This window comes from Siniperca chuatsi, linkage group LG10 (genome assembly GCF_020085105.1).
Source record: "Siniperca chuatsi isolate FFG_IHB_CAS linkage group LG10, ASM2008510v1, whole genome shotgun sequence".
NCBI lineage: Eukaryota > Metazoa > Chordata > Actinopteri > Centrarchiformes > Sinipercidae > Siniperca > Siniperca chuatsi.
In genome coordinates, this window is record NC_058051.1 from 3,260,556 (window position 1) to 3,279,424 (window position 18,869).

The following is an 18,869-nucleotide window of genomic DNA, read 5'->3' on the forward strand; positions in this document are numbered from 1 at the left end:
GATTTGTTTGTAATAAACATAAGCATTTTTTTTTTCTTTTTAGAAAAGTCTCAGAAAGTGATCACTGTAAAAGATCACTGACCACAGGACCATGTGATGATTCATTTCCATGAAGCAGACGAATTTAAGAAGGTTTCTATCCTCGTACTGACTCCTACAGTCGTTGTTGTAGAGAATAAACAGCAGTGGGGACAGGACACAACCCTGTGGGGAATCTGGGGAGGACAAATGCTGCAGACAGACCACTATTCACCCTGACCCTCTACAAGTGAGGAAGTCCACAATCCAGTATTAAAAGAAAGATCAATAAATACAAGTCTTGCTTGAGTTTTTGTGCCACCGAGGTGCTTACAGAACAGACACCAGACTATTTGCCAAGCTATAGTCAGGATTTAAAGTGGACTGAGCGGTTACCGTGTGACATGAATAATAAGCTGCAATATTCAACACAGGACTGGACAGTGTATTCAGGACTATGATGTCCTTTTTCTTGGATTTTCTCTTAATTTTTTCTGTAGGTGGTGCTCTTTACTTTGTCTGTTCAGCCATGGAGAATATCACCGCTCATACAGTACATGCTACCCAGTCTTTCCCTGCGCACCGGAGGATTTTCCTTTACCAGACATAGCAAGTTCATATTTAGTGACAGAAATTACTCTGCAGTGCTGCTGATAATACTTAAGTACAACTTTGAGGTACTTGTACTTTACTTGAGTATTTCCATTTTATGCTACTTTATACTTCTACACCGCTACACTTTGGAAGTCAATATTGTACTTTTTACTCCACTACATGTACTTGACAACATTAGTTACTAGTTACTTTGCAGATTTAGCTTATTAATACAAAATATAAAGCTCCTAATAACTTATGATGTATTATTATGGCTTAAGCTACCAAGCAGTATATAAAGTAATTAAATCATCATTAATTACAATTCAGTAATATAAAATACATTATTCTGAAATGGGCCATTCTGCATAATGAGTACTTTTACTTTTAATACTTTTGTACTTTTACTAAAGCATTTTGAATGCAGGACTTTTACTTGTAACAGAGTATTACTACACTGTGTGTATTACTACTTTTACTTAAGTTAAAGATCTGAGTAATAATAATAATAATACATTTTATTTGAATAGCACTTTAAAAAGGTGCTCAAAGGCACTTTACAAGACAATAACATAAACAGTAAAAGTAATATCAGTATAAAAACAACAAGATGCAATAACAGTATAAAAAAAACTACAAGGAAAAAAAAAACATTACGAAGAAAACCTAAAAAATTGGACGGGGAAGCGGCAGCCAAAGCGCGGCAGCATCCTCCCAGCGTACCTGGTAACCACTCCATGAAGGATGTTCAGTACTTCTTCCAGCACTGTACATTTTTTGTGTAAATGAGTTTGTGGGTGTGTGTGACTCACAGGTGCTATAGCGTATGGCCACAGCTTCACTCTGAGCTCCATCTCCATAAAGTGCAGACAGAGAGATCTGGTATTCCTTATCATCCTCCACCCCCTCCAGGATCGCCCCTTCACTCTCACCACTCACCCTCAGCTAAAATAAACAGACAGGTGGAAAAAGAGCAACATTTTATTCACATCAAATTTTCATTATTGTAACACATTATACACTCCACCCGTCCATTAATCCATCCCCACCTGTCTGAGGTTTCCTCCACTGAGGGAGATCCACTTGATGAGGTAGGAGACAACATCATCAGCTGCAGCCTCCCAGCGCACGGTGATATCACTGCCTGAGAAATTAGTCACCCTGAGGTCTGATGGGGAAGGCACCTTCACTGGGAGAGAAGGAAAATGTGTAAGGAAAGAAAAAAGAGACTTCACTTGCTTCGATATTTTTTCATCAGCATTTTAATTTAATGTTTCTTCTCTCTGCTGTGCTGTTACACAGACAACTCCTTTGTGGAGGAAATAAAAGATGATGCCTTCAAGCTCAAAAGACGTGTGTGTGTGTGTGTGTGTGTGTGTGTGTGTGTGTCTCTTACGTGTGGTGACGTTACTGGTGAGTGCTGCAGACAGGCCTTGTGGGTAGTGAGACTGGACTGAAACCAGATAGCTAGACAGAGAGGACAGGTTCTGCACCAGCACTGAGTTCAGTCCTGTAACCTCCACCTGGAAAGAGATTTAATATGAACGACTGACACTGACTGTGGCTACAGTTACATGGACCACAAGCAATACTTCCATAAATTGAGTTGTTGTTGTTGAGCTCTTATTCAGATTATTAGTGAAATAAAAGGCTCCATGCAAACACAGTTTGTGAGTACACTGAGACAAAAGGACACACATTTCTTTTCTTTGTTTGAATTATCTTGATGATCTTTTAATCCAAAGACGTTTGTGAGAGTGCTTTGAAAAGTTATCCATGATAAAAACATAGAGCTAATTACTATGGATGTTACAGCCTGCAAGGGTGTGTGTTTCTCTGCACTACGACATAAGCATAGCTGTAATAATTTCTCTTATTCAAAGCCACATAAGAGTCGCTAAAAAGAATTTAATATATATGTCAATATATACATCTCTCTTTGAAAATGAAAGATGCAATCGCAGTTCTGGGGCTGGTTTTGGAGACAGAAAGTTTGTAATTTGGTGTGTTTGGGAAGTTACCCGCTTGACGTCACTGCCGTGGTTGGTGCTGTAGGTGATTCTGTGGCCGGGGACGTCCACGGCTCCGGGCACCCAGCTCACCCTCAGCATACTGTGGGTGACCTTTGGGAACTGAATACTCACCGGCAGTGGGAGAGGGACTGTGGGGAGGGACAGTAAAAGAAAAAGGGAGGGAAGAAGAAGATGAAGATGATGAAAGACAAATGATGAGTCAGTGTACTGAAGAGATTTATTTCATCAGTGCCATTGAAAAGTTACTGTGCTGGAGATGTTAGAAGGAAGAGGGAAGAGTGCGTAAGGAAGATCTGTAAGAAATTAATAGAAGGAATAATGGTAGAAAAGGGAAATGAGGAGGAAAGAAAAAGGTAAGATGAAAGAAGAAATGGATAGAAAAATGAGAGCTAGAAAAGGGGAAGGGAAAAGTGAAAAATAAGGGATGAGAATGTTTGTCTTACATGTGGTGGCAACAGCAGTGACAGGGTCGCTGGGATCCTCATCATAGAGGGCATAAAGAGTGACGGAGTAGTCTGTTGCCGACAGTAACCCTGCCAGCTCCACCACTGTCTGGTCTGCACTGAATTTCTCCTGCAGCAAAACAGAAACGTTTAGAGGTTTGTTAACATATCTGCATTTGGATTGTCTCTGCCCACATCAGTGCATTAGTGGAACCGTACTCAAGTGGCAATTAGCCTGCTAACCATCCTTACTGTGAAATTACATCACAATGAGTTATTGGGGATGAGCGCTTACATAAAACAGATTTAAAGATGTAAGAAGGCAATGTTTAACAGCACATTTTAATCTACATTTACGAGGCGTTTCGCTTAGTTTCCAATAATGAACATATTGTTAAGATATAATCAGATGATCTTGGCTGCTTCCTTGCATCTTCAGTGGGAGGGACTAAGACAGGAGAACGCAAGGACGTGAAATACTAATACACCATCACTATAAATCGTAGATAACATTTTATTTTTGATAAAACAGTTATGCACTTGGGATTTGGTGATTTATTTGTTAGATAAATAATATAGAAAACAACAAGCATCGCAAAGACTTTACTTATTTTCTGATTAGTGAAGTGTGTGATTTTAAAGGGAAGAATGATGTGTGTAGCCTTAACAGATAAAGACTGGACAAACGTCTTGCCCTCGGGTGCGTACAGTATTTAACTAATTACCTAATTTGGAGACGATGATGTGACGTTTCATCACAGATGTATAAATAAAAAGGTGTGTTCATGTTTTCACCTCTACCTGATGAACGCCATTTGTGATTGAAATTGTGTCCAGATCAAAAAAACAAGAATATAAGAAATGATGAGACAACAGCAATATGCAGGTATTCTTTTTTTACTTATGTTAGTGGTCAACAACATATCCAGGCTACTGCCAGAACAAACATGCTTCAGTTATTTACACTTTGCAGTGGCTATGTGTGACATGTGGAACAATTTGGAGTGAAATCTGTATCTGTATCACATCTGTAATTCAGAGAACGGTGACATTAGGCTATCTCTAATGTGGTGCAGAGTGGTAATTAACATTTAGACATTGTCCTGAAAACGTATCACATGTGAATGTTGCATTCTTACTCTTCCCTGCCTTGTACATTTTGTTTTCACCTGCCTGCTTACCTGTTGCTGCTGTGTTTTCCTGTCTGCTGATGACTCTGGTTATTGCTGGCTTGTATTTATTTGCTTAGAATTATAAATCACATTTGTGTAATACCCCCCCCCCACTCAGAACAAAGAGAGATCCACCAGTTCTCACCTCCTTGGCGTCATCAGGCTCTCCATGGTTGAGTGCTGAGTACAGGATCATGTACTGCGTTGCACCTGGTGCTGCACCCCAACTCACTCGCAGCGTGCTGTAGGAGGAAGGAGTCACCTCCAGGTTGGCAGGCATGGCCAGGGGCACTGAGACGAGACAGAGAAAGGAAGTGAAAGGATGAGGAGAGGAGAGAAACGTCAGAAGTGGTTTGTAGCATACAAACATGGTTTTACAAACGAGCCTGTGAACTGGTGATGGGCATGTTGAGCACAGTCTGTGATTTACTGATGAATAGAGAAAGACTCTTTAGACACCTTGTTTTATTCAGTTTGCTGCTAGTTTAGTAACCAACAGAACAGTAACAAGTGAGCAGTAGTTGCAGTCCATTTCTGGGCCAATTTAAACAAATAGCAAATATTCCACCTGTGATGGATATGTGACTGATGAACAAACAAACGAATCCCTTAAAATACACTATTTAGCAGTGATGTCCATCTTACATGTAGTGACAGTTCCTCTGAGTGCCAGGCCAACATTGTCTTCATAAACGGGGAAGATGGACACGTGGTACAGTGTCTGAGAGGAGAGGTCTTCCAGAAGCACGGTGGACTCCGAGCCAGCCAAAACCACCTAGACACAAAGCATCACTTACAGTCGCAAAACTCCAGCACTTGTATTTTGACATTATAATATTCTGTAAAAATATGTATTACTTTTGATATGAAACTGCTATTTTCCCATCCCACATAGGACCACACAAGTTTTCGATAATAACACAAGCATTTCTACATCAAAGTTACTAAGTTTTCGCATAAAGATGGAAACTGCTGCTACAACATATTTAAACTCAATATATTAAAATTATGGTCTGTAATTGGTTGAGAACCTCAGCTTTTAGATAGTTATCAAGCTGTCAGGTGATATGAACAAGGCATTGTTTTACATGTTATTTTCACAAATGCTCCAAATAGATTATATAGAAACATTAATATATTTGTAACATATTTAACCTTTTTTTCATTAAAAGTGATCTGTCTCAGAAATCTCCCAAGGCACAGTCTGAATCAATGTGGGTCCTGACCCCAGGGTAGAAAAACCTTGCATTAGCAGTGGCTTGGCTGTTTCTCAAAACAAATCGAGTAAAGCCTCCCCTTTGTCTCAGGATGCTTTACTGAAGAGGATACACAAGATGGTAAACGTGTTCTATACGGTTTGTTCTCTCACAGCTTTAGCATTGTCTCTGCTGTTTTTCTTGCTGCAATCAAGCACATTTCTTCCAGAATTGGAGTACAATGTAAAACACAATGTGGAAGCTGCTGGAATCTGCCATTCTTATGTCTCAAACTTAATGTGGTAATAATTCATGTGAGGTAAGGCTGTGTTTCTGACCTCCTGTGGACTCTGACCCTCTGCGCTGTGGTAGACCACTCTGTACTGTTGAACTGGCTTTGCAGGATTGGTCCAGTGAAGCTTCACTTCTTTGGAGCCCAGTTCAGAGAACCGGAGATCAGTAGGACTGGGGTAGGAGAGGGCCGGGTCTGCTGTCGGCCCAGGCTCCATTCCTGTAGACACAGTAACAAGGAATCAGCACCTTAGACCCCAACAAGCTATTCATGATTTGAAAAACCGGATGCCTGCCATGAAAAAAATGTGAAGTTTGTGTTCAAGTACATGTTTCTGTTGAGTTGGCAAGAAAAGACAGGTAGGCAGATAGCTAGACAGACAGATGCGTTACGTTTTGTGATGCCACGGTCCTCTATCCTCCCACACAGGATGTGGACCAGGCGTGCCACCAGTTTGCTGAGCAGAGGGAAGTCATTGACATTGTAGACGTTCAGATCCACCGGCTCTGATGCCACTTGTCTCAACTCGGCTTCATCAGCATTCTTCACACCTGAATAATACAAAAGTTATAAAATGCTTCAACCCACTTAGTATAAAAAGCATTCAGAGATTAGATCAAAATGCCTCTGATCACCTAACAATGAGAACACAACAGAAACCGTTTTGCATTACAATAATATAACCACATCACACTATATTTGGTTACACTCCTCTCGAGTCCCAGAGGCTGAATAAACAAAACAAGTCCAGATTGCTTACAGTCCCATGGTGCACAGATTAAAGAAAACACGAGCCCTAAGAAACTGCTAAAAGGTAAAGGTATTTAGTCTCTACACCACCTCATCCTCTCTTCTTTTTCAGTCTCACCTACAGCGATGATCTCCACGCCAGCATTCTTCAGCCGGCTTGCCGCAGCAATGGCGTCATCCTGAGATTTCCCGTCGGTCAACAAGACCAGGAAAAATGGCATGTCCGACCTCGCGCCTGCCTCGGCCCTCATGTTCTCCTCCATGATGTGGAGCAGCGCCTGGCCTGGGAGATGGATGCATGGTTACACACGGACAGACATACGGTACATGTACTCTACTGTGTACGTATTGTATTGTATGTAGTATGTGCATATATTCTAACGACAGATGTTAGGGCTTAAACACAGAAACACATGAACACTAAAGGTGCAAACTGTGATGTGTGTTTACCTGTAAATGTGTTTCCTCCCTTATATCTGAAATTCCTTACTGCCTCCAACAGCTGGTCTTTAGTGGTGAAGTTGTTGAGCTGCCACTCTGTGCGGGGGTCTCCACTGTACTGCGTCAGACCTGGGACAAAAGCACATCATTACACAAGATTGTACTTATTATTTGTGGGGCAGGCCGTTAGGAAAGGTAAATCCATTATACTTTAAGTGGTTAAGTTTAATATCCTTGTATCTTTTTTTTATTTTGTTTTTTGTCTTCATCTTTTGTTGTTACAGCAGTGCTATTTAAAACCAAAAGCTTAGACAGTAACTGTAGAAGCTTTGGCAGACTATACATTGATTGCATATCACCTTCTGAGAGTAGCAAAATGAACATTTATTTACAAGCAAACTATTATTTCTTTAAAGACGAACAATGCTCTGTACAATGAGAACCAAAAATGAGAAACAATGTAGTGAGAATCACTTAACTTCACTTTTATGACTTTAGAAAATGCAGTGTGATCTCTGGCTGCTGAAATGCATTGCTGTAAAAGCTGTGAATGAAGGAGTATGAAAAGTAGGCTGTATTGCACAGAAAGGAGTTGAAGTATGAGTTGTGTATTAGCTGAAAGGAGCAGAAGGGTCAGTTGATTTCTGGAAGTTATTAGGTTAGTAACAGGTGGTTGCTAGGGATTTCCCTGTGGTTGCTAAGCCCTTTCTACATGGTTGCTAGGTGTTAATAAATTAAGCAGCAGCAAATGAATATAAATATCATAATGGGAAAAAAATAAAACAAAAACTTACACATCATACATGTCATCACTTCCTGTATACCTCTTAAACAGTCTGCACCTCTGTAACATGCAGTATGAATGATGACGTGCCATAAGAAACCCACTGTGTGGCACTGTGTCTACATGAATACAACACACAGAAGGGAAGAGAGGTGGCTTCACCACCACACTCTGATCCTCACCAATCTGAATGTGGTTTGGCCCGATGCGGAAGGGCGTCATCAGGCCCTCCAAGAAGTCTCTGACCCGTCTGAAGTTGGTGCGTCCGATGCTCCAGGAGCCGTCCACCAACAACATGATGTCCGCTGCTGCATCGCTGTCACACTCAAATGGTTTCCTTGGAGACATACCTTAATAAAAGGAAGCATGAAGCAAAAGAGCACTGAAGCTGTTCATTGTGGACCAACACCTTACTAAGTCAATTCATATTGGTTTTTCCTTTCATTTGTCACCCATCTGTATATTAGTGAGTACATGGGTAAATGCATGGTTTTAAATCAGGAAGCAGATCGCTCTATGCATTTAGGCAGGCAAAAGGTGGGTGTAGGTGTTAAACTGTAGGTGTGTAAATACTATGTGAACATGTGTCGACATGGTGCATACATGAACATGAGTGAGTTTCCATGCATGTGAATGTGCGTTCCCTTGGATTATGAGGGAGAGAGAGGACACATGCGCCCTGCAGTCGAACAGGATGGCCTGTCATTATCCTTTCCTTTACCTGACCCTCCCTTGTGTAACCACTGTCATCACATTTCAAACCAACAGTTACTGCTCTCAAGTCTCTTGGTCCCTTAACTCATAAGAAGAGCCAAAGATGATGGTGGCCAGAAGTTCTTTAAGACAACTGGCTTAACTTCCTGCTTCAAGGGAGTTGTCCTAATCAGTGCTATCATGTTTTGGTTCATTAAAATAACAAATGTCACCAAAAGGAGCATTTTAGATCTGAGTTTTATGTCATGTTTTTCTAACACTGGGGAGCAGAGGTTACCTGTAACCGGCTGGGTAGGGAAGGGTGTTTTCCGGGGTTTCTCCTCGGCTGCTTTTCCCTGTGCCGTCCCCTGCTCCTCCTTATTCTCCACCTTAGAACGATCCCGCTCTTTTTCTTTCTTCCTCTTCCTCTTCTCTTTGGCGGTTTTCTCTGGGGTCTCTTCAGGAAGCTGAGAGGGGGTTTCTATAGCTGGGGGCTCTGGAGGAGAGAGGTAATTGCAAGCACATGCGTGGGGTTACAGTAAGATAAGCAAAGATTGTTTAGGGGACCAGTTGAGGCTGTTCGTCACAGGAAATCTACTGTGGACACTGGGTCCATCTGACTTCAAAAGTATCAAAGGGAAAAGTGAGAGGAAACATTATTTCCCTGTATATACATGTGCATATAAATGATTGTTTTATGATTCACAGTTTACATCTTTTGCCTCAACCATTGCTAACAAACCCCCAACCCCACCTCCCTCCGTCTTGTTCCAGCTTTTGTCTCCTGTGTTCCACCTACTGTTGCCGGGCTGTCATTACTGTGTGTGTATCAGTCTCAAAGCGCTTTGGCGCAGGCGTGTTTAAATACAGTATACTGTACTTACTGTACACATGTGTACGGGCTTGCTTGTATGTGTGTGGTCGCAACATTTCCGTGCCTTGCCCCCTCTCTGTCAAACAGGGCTATAATGACAGAGGCCATCAGAGCAGATAGATCAACTCTTAGGTAAGTTCCTATCTGTCAAACAGAATTCACTTCTTCACCTGTAGAGATGACATGTAGTATAACTCGAGGATCAGTTCGTCAAACCCTCTGGGTTCAACAATCTGGCACACTACATAGCGGTTTAGCCGATGTCAGAGACTGGATGTAACACAACTTTTTTGCAGTTGAACTTTTACGAAACAGAGATCTTAATCATCGGCACTGAGCACCTTTCTATACAGTGCTTTGAACAACACACAAAAAATATTTCAGAGATCAGAGTAATGTTGTCTTTCAGCAATACAGAAAAAAACTAATATTCCTGCTTTTAAATCTTCATGTCCGGACTATTGTAAAGCCTTTTCATTAATGCTTGAGCTGTAGCTCAGCTCCAGACTGTGCAGAACTCTGCAGCCAGGTTTCTGACTAAGACAAAAATAATCTCACATCACCCGGCATTTTAGGTTCTTTCCACAGCTTACCAGCTACTTTTAGAATCCATTTTAAAATCTTACTCAGCTCATACAAGGCTTTACATGGCCAGGCACCAGAGTAGACTCGTGAACTTTGAACTCCTTACTGTCCCAAAAGACCTCTTAGATCTGCTGAGTTAGGCCTTTTAGCTGTTTCAGAGTCCAGGTTCAAGTCAAGGCGTGATCGAGCTTTTGCTGTACTGGCAACGCAGCTTTGAAACAGTCTTCCAGATAATATTGAGTGTACCACTATCCCACGTTGCTTGATTATCATACTTTCTTTCATATTCAAGCCCTTAGGACAGGGCTATTCAATTACAAATTCAATTGGCCCAGATTTTAAAACCAGGAAATGTAGATGGGCCAGACATTTTCAGCAGCCTATTTAAAACCTTATTTTTAGTTTTTGGCAATGACAAATTTTAAACAAATGCAAATGAATGTAATAAAAAACAGCAGGCATTTGGAGATGGCGGTAAAGTAAACAAATACTTGCCAGTCCAGGCAGGGTTTCATTGTCAAATTTACATTTCAGGGTTGACAGAGATATATTTTCAGAAGAGCATTTCCCTTCTTGTGACTGTCAATAGCCAGATGGTTTGAAAAGCTACTAAGCGTGGTCGGAACTCACATGAGAAAACGTTGCTTTGTGAATGATATGGCGGTGTCGCTACATCCATAAACATCCTGCCCGATCGGTACTACTGGGCCGGATGTGGCTCGTGGCCCGCCAACTGAATAGGCCTGCATTAGGACATTATCATGTCTGGGGCTGGGTGTGAATTGCCTCTTATTTTGCCAGGACCCAAGCCACCATACTGTAATAATACCAAGATGTGTGAGTGTGTGTGGATGTAGTGCTATTATCTGCTAGCATGCACTACCTGTAGTAGTAGCAGCAGCAGCGGTGGTGGTGGGGCCCGGATACAGAATCGTTGGCAGGCCCACCAGAGCCTCTGTTGCATCGTCCAGATCTCCTGACCCTGACCCGCCTGGCAACATCTTCTTCCTCTGCTCTCGGCTACCACTACGGACCATTTCCTCCTCCCGCAGACCCTCCACTGGAAGAGAGAAAGTGCAGCCAAGGGAATCACATATGAGTGATCTACAGTATATTAATTTATATAACATTACTGCCAGTGGTGCAGGAAATCTGATACTTTCCGGAGAGTCAAATCTGTGTATGCATGTTTATAAATCAACTGTAGATATACCAATTTACAGTAAATCCCAATGCAAATGGAATAACTTTACTATCTAATAATCAATGCCTACCTATGTGCAGAGCAAACCAACCCCTCTACATCCGTTATAACTTCTAGGTTTACAACAATATAAGTATAGCTAAAATATAATTATGATGTATTATTATTATTATTATTATTATTTATTCATTTCCAGGGGGAAATTCACACGCTATCCACCAGTATTTAAAGTATTTTATATATTTTATACCACCTTTAACAGCTTTAACATTAAAGTGATCCTTACACATTAATGCATTAATAATTATAATCTAATAATGTAATATACATTATTTTGAAATGGCCCATTCTGCATAATGAGTACTTTTACTTTTGGTACTTTAAGTTATATTTTGATACTAATACTTTATTTACTTTTACTTACTTAGAACTTTGAATGCAGGAGCTTTACTTGATGATGACCAAGTACAGGTTGCACAGTAACTGTCAGTCCCCTGCTTTTTGTGTAAAACTACTGCAGGGCTAACGAACAGCATGACTGGACTGTTCATTATCTGGACAACATATCTATTTGCAGATTGGATTTCAGTACTAGGTAGGTTTGAGATCAGAGAGATAAAAGTGAACATGCTAGAGGTAAAGATAGAGCATGTTTGATGTTATTACTTCTCTGGCTTAACTGCTTCACCCGGTCCTGTTGGGAAATCCTCGCCTGGAGTTAAGAGACAAGGTCAACAACAGCAAATTGAGGGTGAAATTTCCAAGGAAGTAAGCATTGCCTCGACACAGTAACCTACTATCACTAGCACGGCTCAAAATAAGTGCTGGGCCCAGAGGGGGTTAAAGCAGATGGGAAAGGCGAAGACGCATCAGGAAGGAATTCCCAGACGGCCATCATTCCAGCCTGACAGCCAGTGTTACGAATTTCCAAGTTGCCAGGTTTTTCCACACCTGCCTAGACATGCTCGACTCGACACAGTAACCTACTATCACGAGCACGGTTCGCAAGCAACCACAGGCTACATTCACATATTATACAATCCAATATGAGCCGCAGGAAATTATCAATCAGAGTCTCACAATAAAATGTCAAAAGCAAAAGGGGCTCACAAAACAGGGGAAATCAACAGACAGAGAGCTGTGATGGGATTCACCGTCACTGCCGTGGGAAATAACAGCACTGGAGCCAGAGACAGAGGTGTCTGAAATAATCTGAGGTGCAAAATGTGTTGCCAATTCCCATGCACAGCCTAATCCTCCAACATAGGTGACGCTTCATCAAAATGTCCCCATCCTACCGTTTTTCTCCTCAGAAATTCCCAGTAAACTCAACTATAAGACAAACTTTACTCCTCTCTCCAAGCTCCGTCCACAGTGTGGGCAGAAAGCCAATACTGACTGTGTAATTTGGCTGGTAAGGTTGCCTTTGCGGACCACAGAGGAACAAGGGTTGGTGGGCACATTTACAACCCAGGAACACACTTACCTCATGTAAGTATACACACAAACAAAACCCACTTTCAGCTTGTAATCCGGCTAGAGTAAGAATTTATACTGACTCTGCGTGTGTGTGTGTGTGTGTGCATCTGCTTGGTCTGATGGGGTGGGGGCTTGGAGGAACCACTGCACACTCCAAGAAAGCATAAGAATGTCAAAAATGCACCACTTCCTATAATATGACTTTGCTGTCTTGCCAATGTTATCTCAAAGTACTAACTGAGTCAACAGCAGTGCAGATAGTATTTCTTTTCATCTCTAGTCAGTGTTGTACATCACATCATGCCTGTGGAGTTTCATGTCCCTTGTTCAACCCCACAAAAAACTGTAGCATGTTTTGTGGATTCCAGTTAATCAGAAAAAAAAACAAAACAACCCTATACTATATTATATAAGACGGACCATAGAGATATGCATGAGATATTCATGCTCACTTGCACTCAAACAACCTACTTCTTACCTCTTTATCATTCCACTCCCTGCATCTATTTCTTTACAACACTTCATGTTTCTCATATCTCTGCCAAGCTCTCCTTCTTACTTTTTACTGCATTAGTTTATGTATTTTACAGGAAAATAAAATTAAACAAATCTGTTTTAGAGTGGTAAAAAAAAGCCTATAGACCTTAGCAAAATATTATATTCATATAATTTACCAGAGCTGAAAGACACATCTTGAAATCGCTCATTTTATCTACAAATGCATCAGTTTTTTTTCAATTTACACTAATGTGAGAAGCAATTTGAAGTATTGGCGAGTAACCTGCAAATCCTTAATGGACTGTCAAAGGCCGTTATACATACAGCGAAGGCTTGAAGGCCATTTGTTCCATTTGTGCTCATCTTTATTCCCTCCGCCCTCTATTTTGTTCTCTCTTCTCAGCCAGCCTTTCTAATTTCTCCCATCCACCTCGCTGCTTCTTACTAGTGAATCGTCGCTTTGCGAGAAGTTTCTCTGTTGTTCCATTGAGCACGAGGACTTGGAGGGCGTACTCCTGACTGGAGTCCAGTCCTGCCACCGTTGCCCGGCCCCGTGTGGTGGTCAGCATCAGCTCTGGCTGTGGCACCTCTGAAAAAGACATGCATTTTGGTTGAGAAATGACAGATGGGATACTGTAAGTGTAAAGGGAAAGTCAGGGTTCCTGACATCAACTAAGATCTTTTTTGCCACAAAAGTATTAAGAATAAGCAGGAGAGAGCCTGTATTTTAGTTTTTAAGTTGAGGTGAGTTAAATGAGCTCATAATGCAGGACAGATAAGACAACAAACACAGCAAGCTAATAAAACCATTATATACATAAAACACAATAACATAAAAGACACACTAAAAAACAAAGTTCCAAACCTAAACATATTAAAATTATAAAAAAAACCCATAAATAATTACAAAGAAAAGCATAAGCTAAAAACAAAATGTACATTTAAGTGCCAAAGGTTCACAATTCAAGAGTCAAATAGCCTCAGGGAATGTACTTCTTTTGAATTGCTCAGATTGAAAACAAAGTCATCCGTACCTCCTCTCAGAGGACATTTCCTGAAAGAGAGGAGCTGCTGGGTGAGAATCAGCTCTAACGATGTTCCGAGCCTTTTAGCGAAGCCAAACTTTAAAAACTGAAGAGAGCGACGGGAGGGAGTGGGCAGTCATTTTAGATGCAGATTTAACTATTTTTTGTTATGTTTTGTTCAGCAGTAGTCCGACTACCAAACCAAACTGTAATAAATGAAGTTTGCACACTTTTCACATTTTACCCATTTAAGGTTATTACTGTGCCAAGGAAATTTAAAATCTTTCATATTTTCTACTGGTTTGCTGGAAATTTCAAGAAGCAGTTTCCAACATTTCCCTCTCCTGAAGTCTATGATCATCTCTATAGTTTTCATCTCCCAATATTAAGCTGAAGGCTATCATCGCTGCACCATCTTACAAGCTCAGACACCTCCCTCCCACAGTATATGCTGATTCATCTGATCTTGTTACTAACCCAGCCACTGTAGTATCATCAGCAAAATCAAATATTTCAAATGAGTCATCAAAAGTAGCCCAATCATTTGTATACAAGGAATAAAGCTGGAGAGAAAGGCAGCAACCCTGGTTAGCCCCCATGTTATTTACTTTACAATGTTATATTACTTCATAAGTTTATCCTTTAAATTGTTGCATTTTAATGTTCCTAATTATGTTCCCTGAATTTGTAAATGTTCTTATAATATAATAATTATAAAATACAGTACAGCCTTAATTGTCTTCTTGCTCTCATTTCATTTGTGACTATTTATATTTAGGTTTTGTCTCAAATGTATTCTTTCTATTGTGAAAGTAAATCTCATTTTATTGTAAAAGAATATTTTTTTCAACTAAAAAATAAGCAGTGAAGTACTGATGCGCCTCCCTCTCCAGTCCACAGTCTACTGGCCTTGGATGTCTGGGTCAGATCAGCTTCTGCAAACGCTTTTCCCAAGAGTTTACGGGTCAAACGTCAGCATGTAAGCAATAAATATGTGAAGAAAAAAGCCTAAATGTTCAAGCATCATGCTGCAGAAATACTGTAGCTCTAACTGGAGTTGTACTAATCTTTGCTACAGTCATTTTTACACTGGCATAGACAATATATCATGATGCACAGCCAGCTGCAACAGCGGCTGAAGTACCCTACTAGATTATACACACTATTCCCAGTTCTTGTCTGATAAGATTAACCGAAATCCTGAGAAATCTTAACAGTGAGTGCATTCTTTCAATCTGTGCAGGTGAACCCAACGTAAAATGAGCCTTAAATGCAAACTGCATTCACGTTTCCCCTGAAGCTAAATCTTAGCAGGGGAGTTTTCAGCAACTCGCTGTGTAACCCCTCTGTCTTCATCTGGTCTTCAACAACTTTTTCTTTTTCTATACAAATGATATACCGCTTCCTCTTCTGTTCTCCAAATTGCAGATGTATTCTGCAACCTTCTGCAGTTCTTTTAATGCATTTTCCAGAATTGTACTGCCTTCCCCCTTTAATCTCATCTACACCACCTGTCCATCCTCTTACTCTCCCCAAGACCCTACACCTCAACTCGCCTGTCGGACTGAATTCTTCTTCTAAGCCCCCCCTCTGTCTCTCTTTTAGACGTGCCTGGGCTTAGCTGCACAGTGTGGAATGGGAGATAAGAGGGTGATGGAGAGAAAACAATGTTAAGGAAGAAGTTAAAGGGGCAGGAAGAATCACAGATGTGAAGAAGGAGGGGAGGAGAGGGAGCTGCATTCTTATCCAAACCATCACCTGTGAAGCAAGAGAGCTGACATATTCATGGCAGTCTGGATTAAAGTGAGATGAAAGGCACTTTCACACCACATTTATATGCTGCTTCAAACTAGAGAAGGGGGAATCAAGGCTTGCACTTTAGACATATGCTGATATAAAAAGTTGATGATCAGATTGGGATTGGATTTTGGCCAGTACATTTTATGATATACTTCTATAAATGTATGAAAGATACAGTACCTCAATGATTACACAACTTACAATTACACTAAAGCATATGCAAACATACAGTATATTTTGGCCAGTTTTAAACTAGTTTTAACAAAACAGCATACAGATTTCTCAGAAGGTTCAGCCCAGGTTTCTCCAGAACATGAAAAGGTTATTGTGCCTTTTGAAGGGAAATAAATCACAGAGCATTTTATCTGATGTTGCAATGCAATCTTTTTTTCTTTATGTTTTCTATCTGCTGAGCCAGAGGCAGAGCTGCGCCTGCTTATGATGGCATCCATGATTCCAAAACCAAAGAATCCAAGGCTGTGACTAAACTCACTCTCTCATTCACTCATTTACTACTCCCTTTATAATAGACACGCAATAGTTTAGTCAATAATGATCAGTAAATTGAGACTTTGGACACTTATTCACACTCATATGTATCAAATCTCTCAGAAAAGAAAAGTTATTCTACTAGGCCCAAAAGAGTAAATGCGTTTTATGAGCTTTCTTAGCCTTGGAAAGTAATCCTGTTCCGAGAAGGTGGAATATATGTGAATGAATACAATGAGGAAATGTTTGTTTTTAAATAACAATTAGGTTTTGAGTCCCAAGTCTGAATCCAATATTAATTTAACTGAACCAACCAACCAACCAAACTGACCGATTCTGTCCAGGATGTAAGTAAAGTGTAATTTGCACTTAATCTGCAACAAACTCAGAAACTGTGATAATTAGGACCCCTCACAAGTGTGACTGCATTCATTGCACATGAAAGCTCCAATGTTGTGCAACAGTTTCCCTATATGTGATAAAAATGATAATTATAGCTTTTACTTACTTTGTTGGCTCTCTTGCATTTATCAATGTCATGGAAAAGGACACATTGTAAGTCAATTTATTAAAAAGTATCAACATAGATACTTGATTTTATGGACAAAAGAAAGCAAACCAACAGCAGAGCCAAGGAATCTGGCAGTTTTTTTTAACGTGTTGATAACAAAATGAAAAATACATGGTAATCATTCATTTCATTTGATTGCGTAGGGCGCCGTAAAACGGCAATGTTATTCTTTTTCAGAATAACATTTCTGAGAGTGCGTGCAGGAAACTGCTCTTTACAGAGGAGCAATAGAAAGCATGGGATGTGCGCGGCCCAGGACAGGAGGGCTCTGCAGCGGGTGATTAAAACCGCCCAGAACATCATTAGAACCCATCTACCGAAAACCAGTGATATCGGTGAGGTCAGGTGCCTGCGCAGAGCCCAAAGGATACTAAAAGACAATAATCATTGCATTCCCACTACAACCGCAAGTTTTCACACCATAACTTATATATTACACCAATAATGTACACATTATACATATCTTTGTGCGTGTATATACAGTATACGTAATTGTATATCCTCCTTGTTAATATAATTTTGTTTTCCTTTTATTTCTTCCTTTAGTGCTACTTTTTTATACTTTTATTGTTTTATTCTATTCTAATTTAAAATATTTGAATATTTGTTAATACATTTTCATTGTGTGTAGCATGGAGGGGGCTACAACTGTATTTCATTGTGCACTCCTCATTGTGCAAAGAAATACAGTGCAATTGGAGGCATGAAGCATTAAAAGACATATCATAAAGGCACTTATCATGCCAATGCCCTGCTGCCTTGTCCAACTGTTCCATCCATCACTGTAAATGGATAGAAATTGCCCCAGTTCAACAAATTATCCCTGACCTTTATAATTTGGAAAACTACTTATCACTTGAAATAGACTTTAACTGGCTCTAAGAATAAGGAGCTGCTGAACCTGCCTGCAGGGATTTGCTCTAGTGCCGCAAAGTGCGAGTGTTACGTTGCCACTGCCTCTAAATATATCAAACGTTCGAGTATTTTGGGTTTTCGAGTGTTAGGTGTTGCACACTTTCGAGACCACAAGAGCACAGGGCATGCTAATTGGATCTGTGGGTATAAAGAGGAAGTAAACCAATGTATGCTTCATTCTCCTTCACAAATATTAAGTTGAAGGCTACATAAAGCTGATAACTTATGAAATCAGGAAGTGTTTTAATTTACTTACTGTGATAATTGTATTGATGATACTTGTGTATTATTTGGTAAATGAAAATGAACAACAAAAACATACAGTATTGATGTTGTATCATGACAGAGGCAGAAATAAGAAATGACCTGGAGACAATAACAGTATTTAAATCATGATGCAAAATAATTATTAACGCAAATAAGCACCAGAAGTAGTCGAACTATCAGCCAAACGGCAGCAACGGGTCTCACCAAACTCTGCAGACAGCCAGGAATTGTATCCTCAGGCTAATGAGCGCTGAGTCTACTGTCTGACTCTGGTACATGAACGAATCTGGCGAGCCCTTGCACAGACCCGGTACATACCGGACAAAAAAAAAAGTCTCAGTAGAAAAGATTTGTTTGTTAATATTTTGCCAGCACTCATTTGCCCATTCCATTCCCATTTAGCCACAAGAGCATCAGTGAGGTTGTGCGCTGCTGTTGGGTGATAAGGCCTGGCTCAGCACTGACTTTCTAGTTTATCCCAAAGGTGTTGGATGGGGTTGAGGTCAGGGCTCTGTGAGGGCCAGTCAAGTTCCTCCACACAAAACTTGTGAAAGGGCCTTTCCCACAAAGATGGAAGCACACTGTTGTCTAAAACATCATTGCATGCTGTAGCATCTCAATTTCCCTTACTTGGAATTAAGGGGCCTAGGCCAAATAATGAAAAACAGTCCAAGACTAGAAGTACACAAAGGTATGTGGACAAGGGTGTGCATATACCTTTGGCCATATACTGTATCACATATGAA

General features: G+C 40.5%; 1 protein-coding gene across 4 annotated transcripts in view; it reads right to left on the minus strand.

Annotated features, from left to right (window-relative positions):
* The window catches only part of LOC122882806 (collagen alpha-1(XX) chain), a 40,418-nt gene that overhangs the window by 15,657 nt on the left and 5,892 nt on the right, over positions 1-18,869 (minus strand). For all 4 annotated transcript variants that reach the window (XM_044210596.1, XM_044210595.1, XM_044210598.1 and 1 more), the window contains exons 4-18: positions 13,502-13,645; positions 10,759-10,935; positions 8,715-8,912; positions 7,906-8,073; positions 6,949-7,068; positions 6,617-6,781; positions 6,141-6,299; positions 5,795-5,967; positions 4,906-5,035; positions 4,406-4,551; positions 3,089-3,218; positions 2,634-2,773; positions 2,009-2,135; positions 1,662-1,801; positions 1,425-1,557 (exon numbers count right to left, since the gene is read on the minus strand). In XM_044210596.1, coding sequence (XP_044066531.1) covers positions 1,425-1,557; positions 1,662-1,801; positions 2,009-2,135; positions 2,634-2,773; positions 3,089-3,218; positions 4,406-4,551; positions 4,906-5,035; positions 5,795-5,967; positions 6,141-6,299; positions 6,617-6,781; positions 6,949-7,068; positions 7,906-8,073; positions 8,715-8,912; positions 10,759-10,935; positions 13,502-13,645 — 2,250 coding nt within the window. The remainder of the gene's footprint in view (positions 1-1,424; positions 1,558-1,661; positions 1,802-2,008; positions 2,136-2,633; positions 2,774-3,088; positions 3,219-4,405; positions 4,552-4,905; positions 5,036-5,794; positions 5,968-6,140; positions 6,300-6,616; positions 6,782-6,948; positions 7,069-7,905; positions 8,074-8,714; positions 8,913-10,758; positions 10,936-13,501; positions 13,646-18,869) is intronic.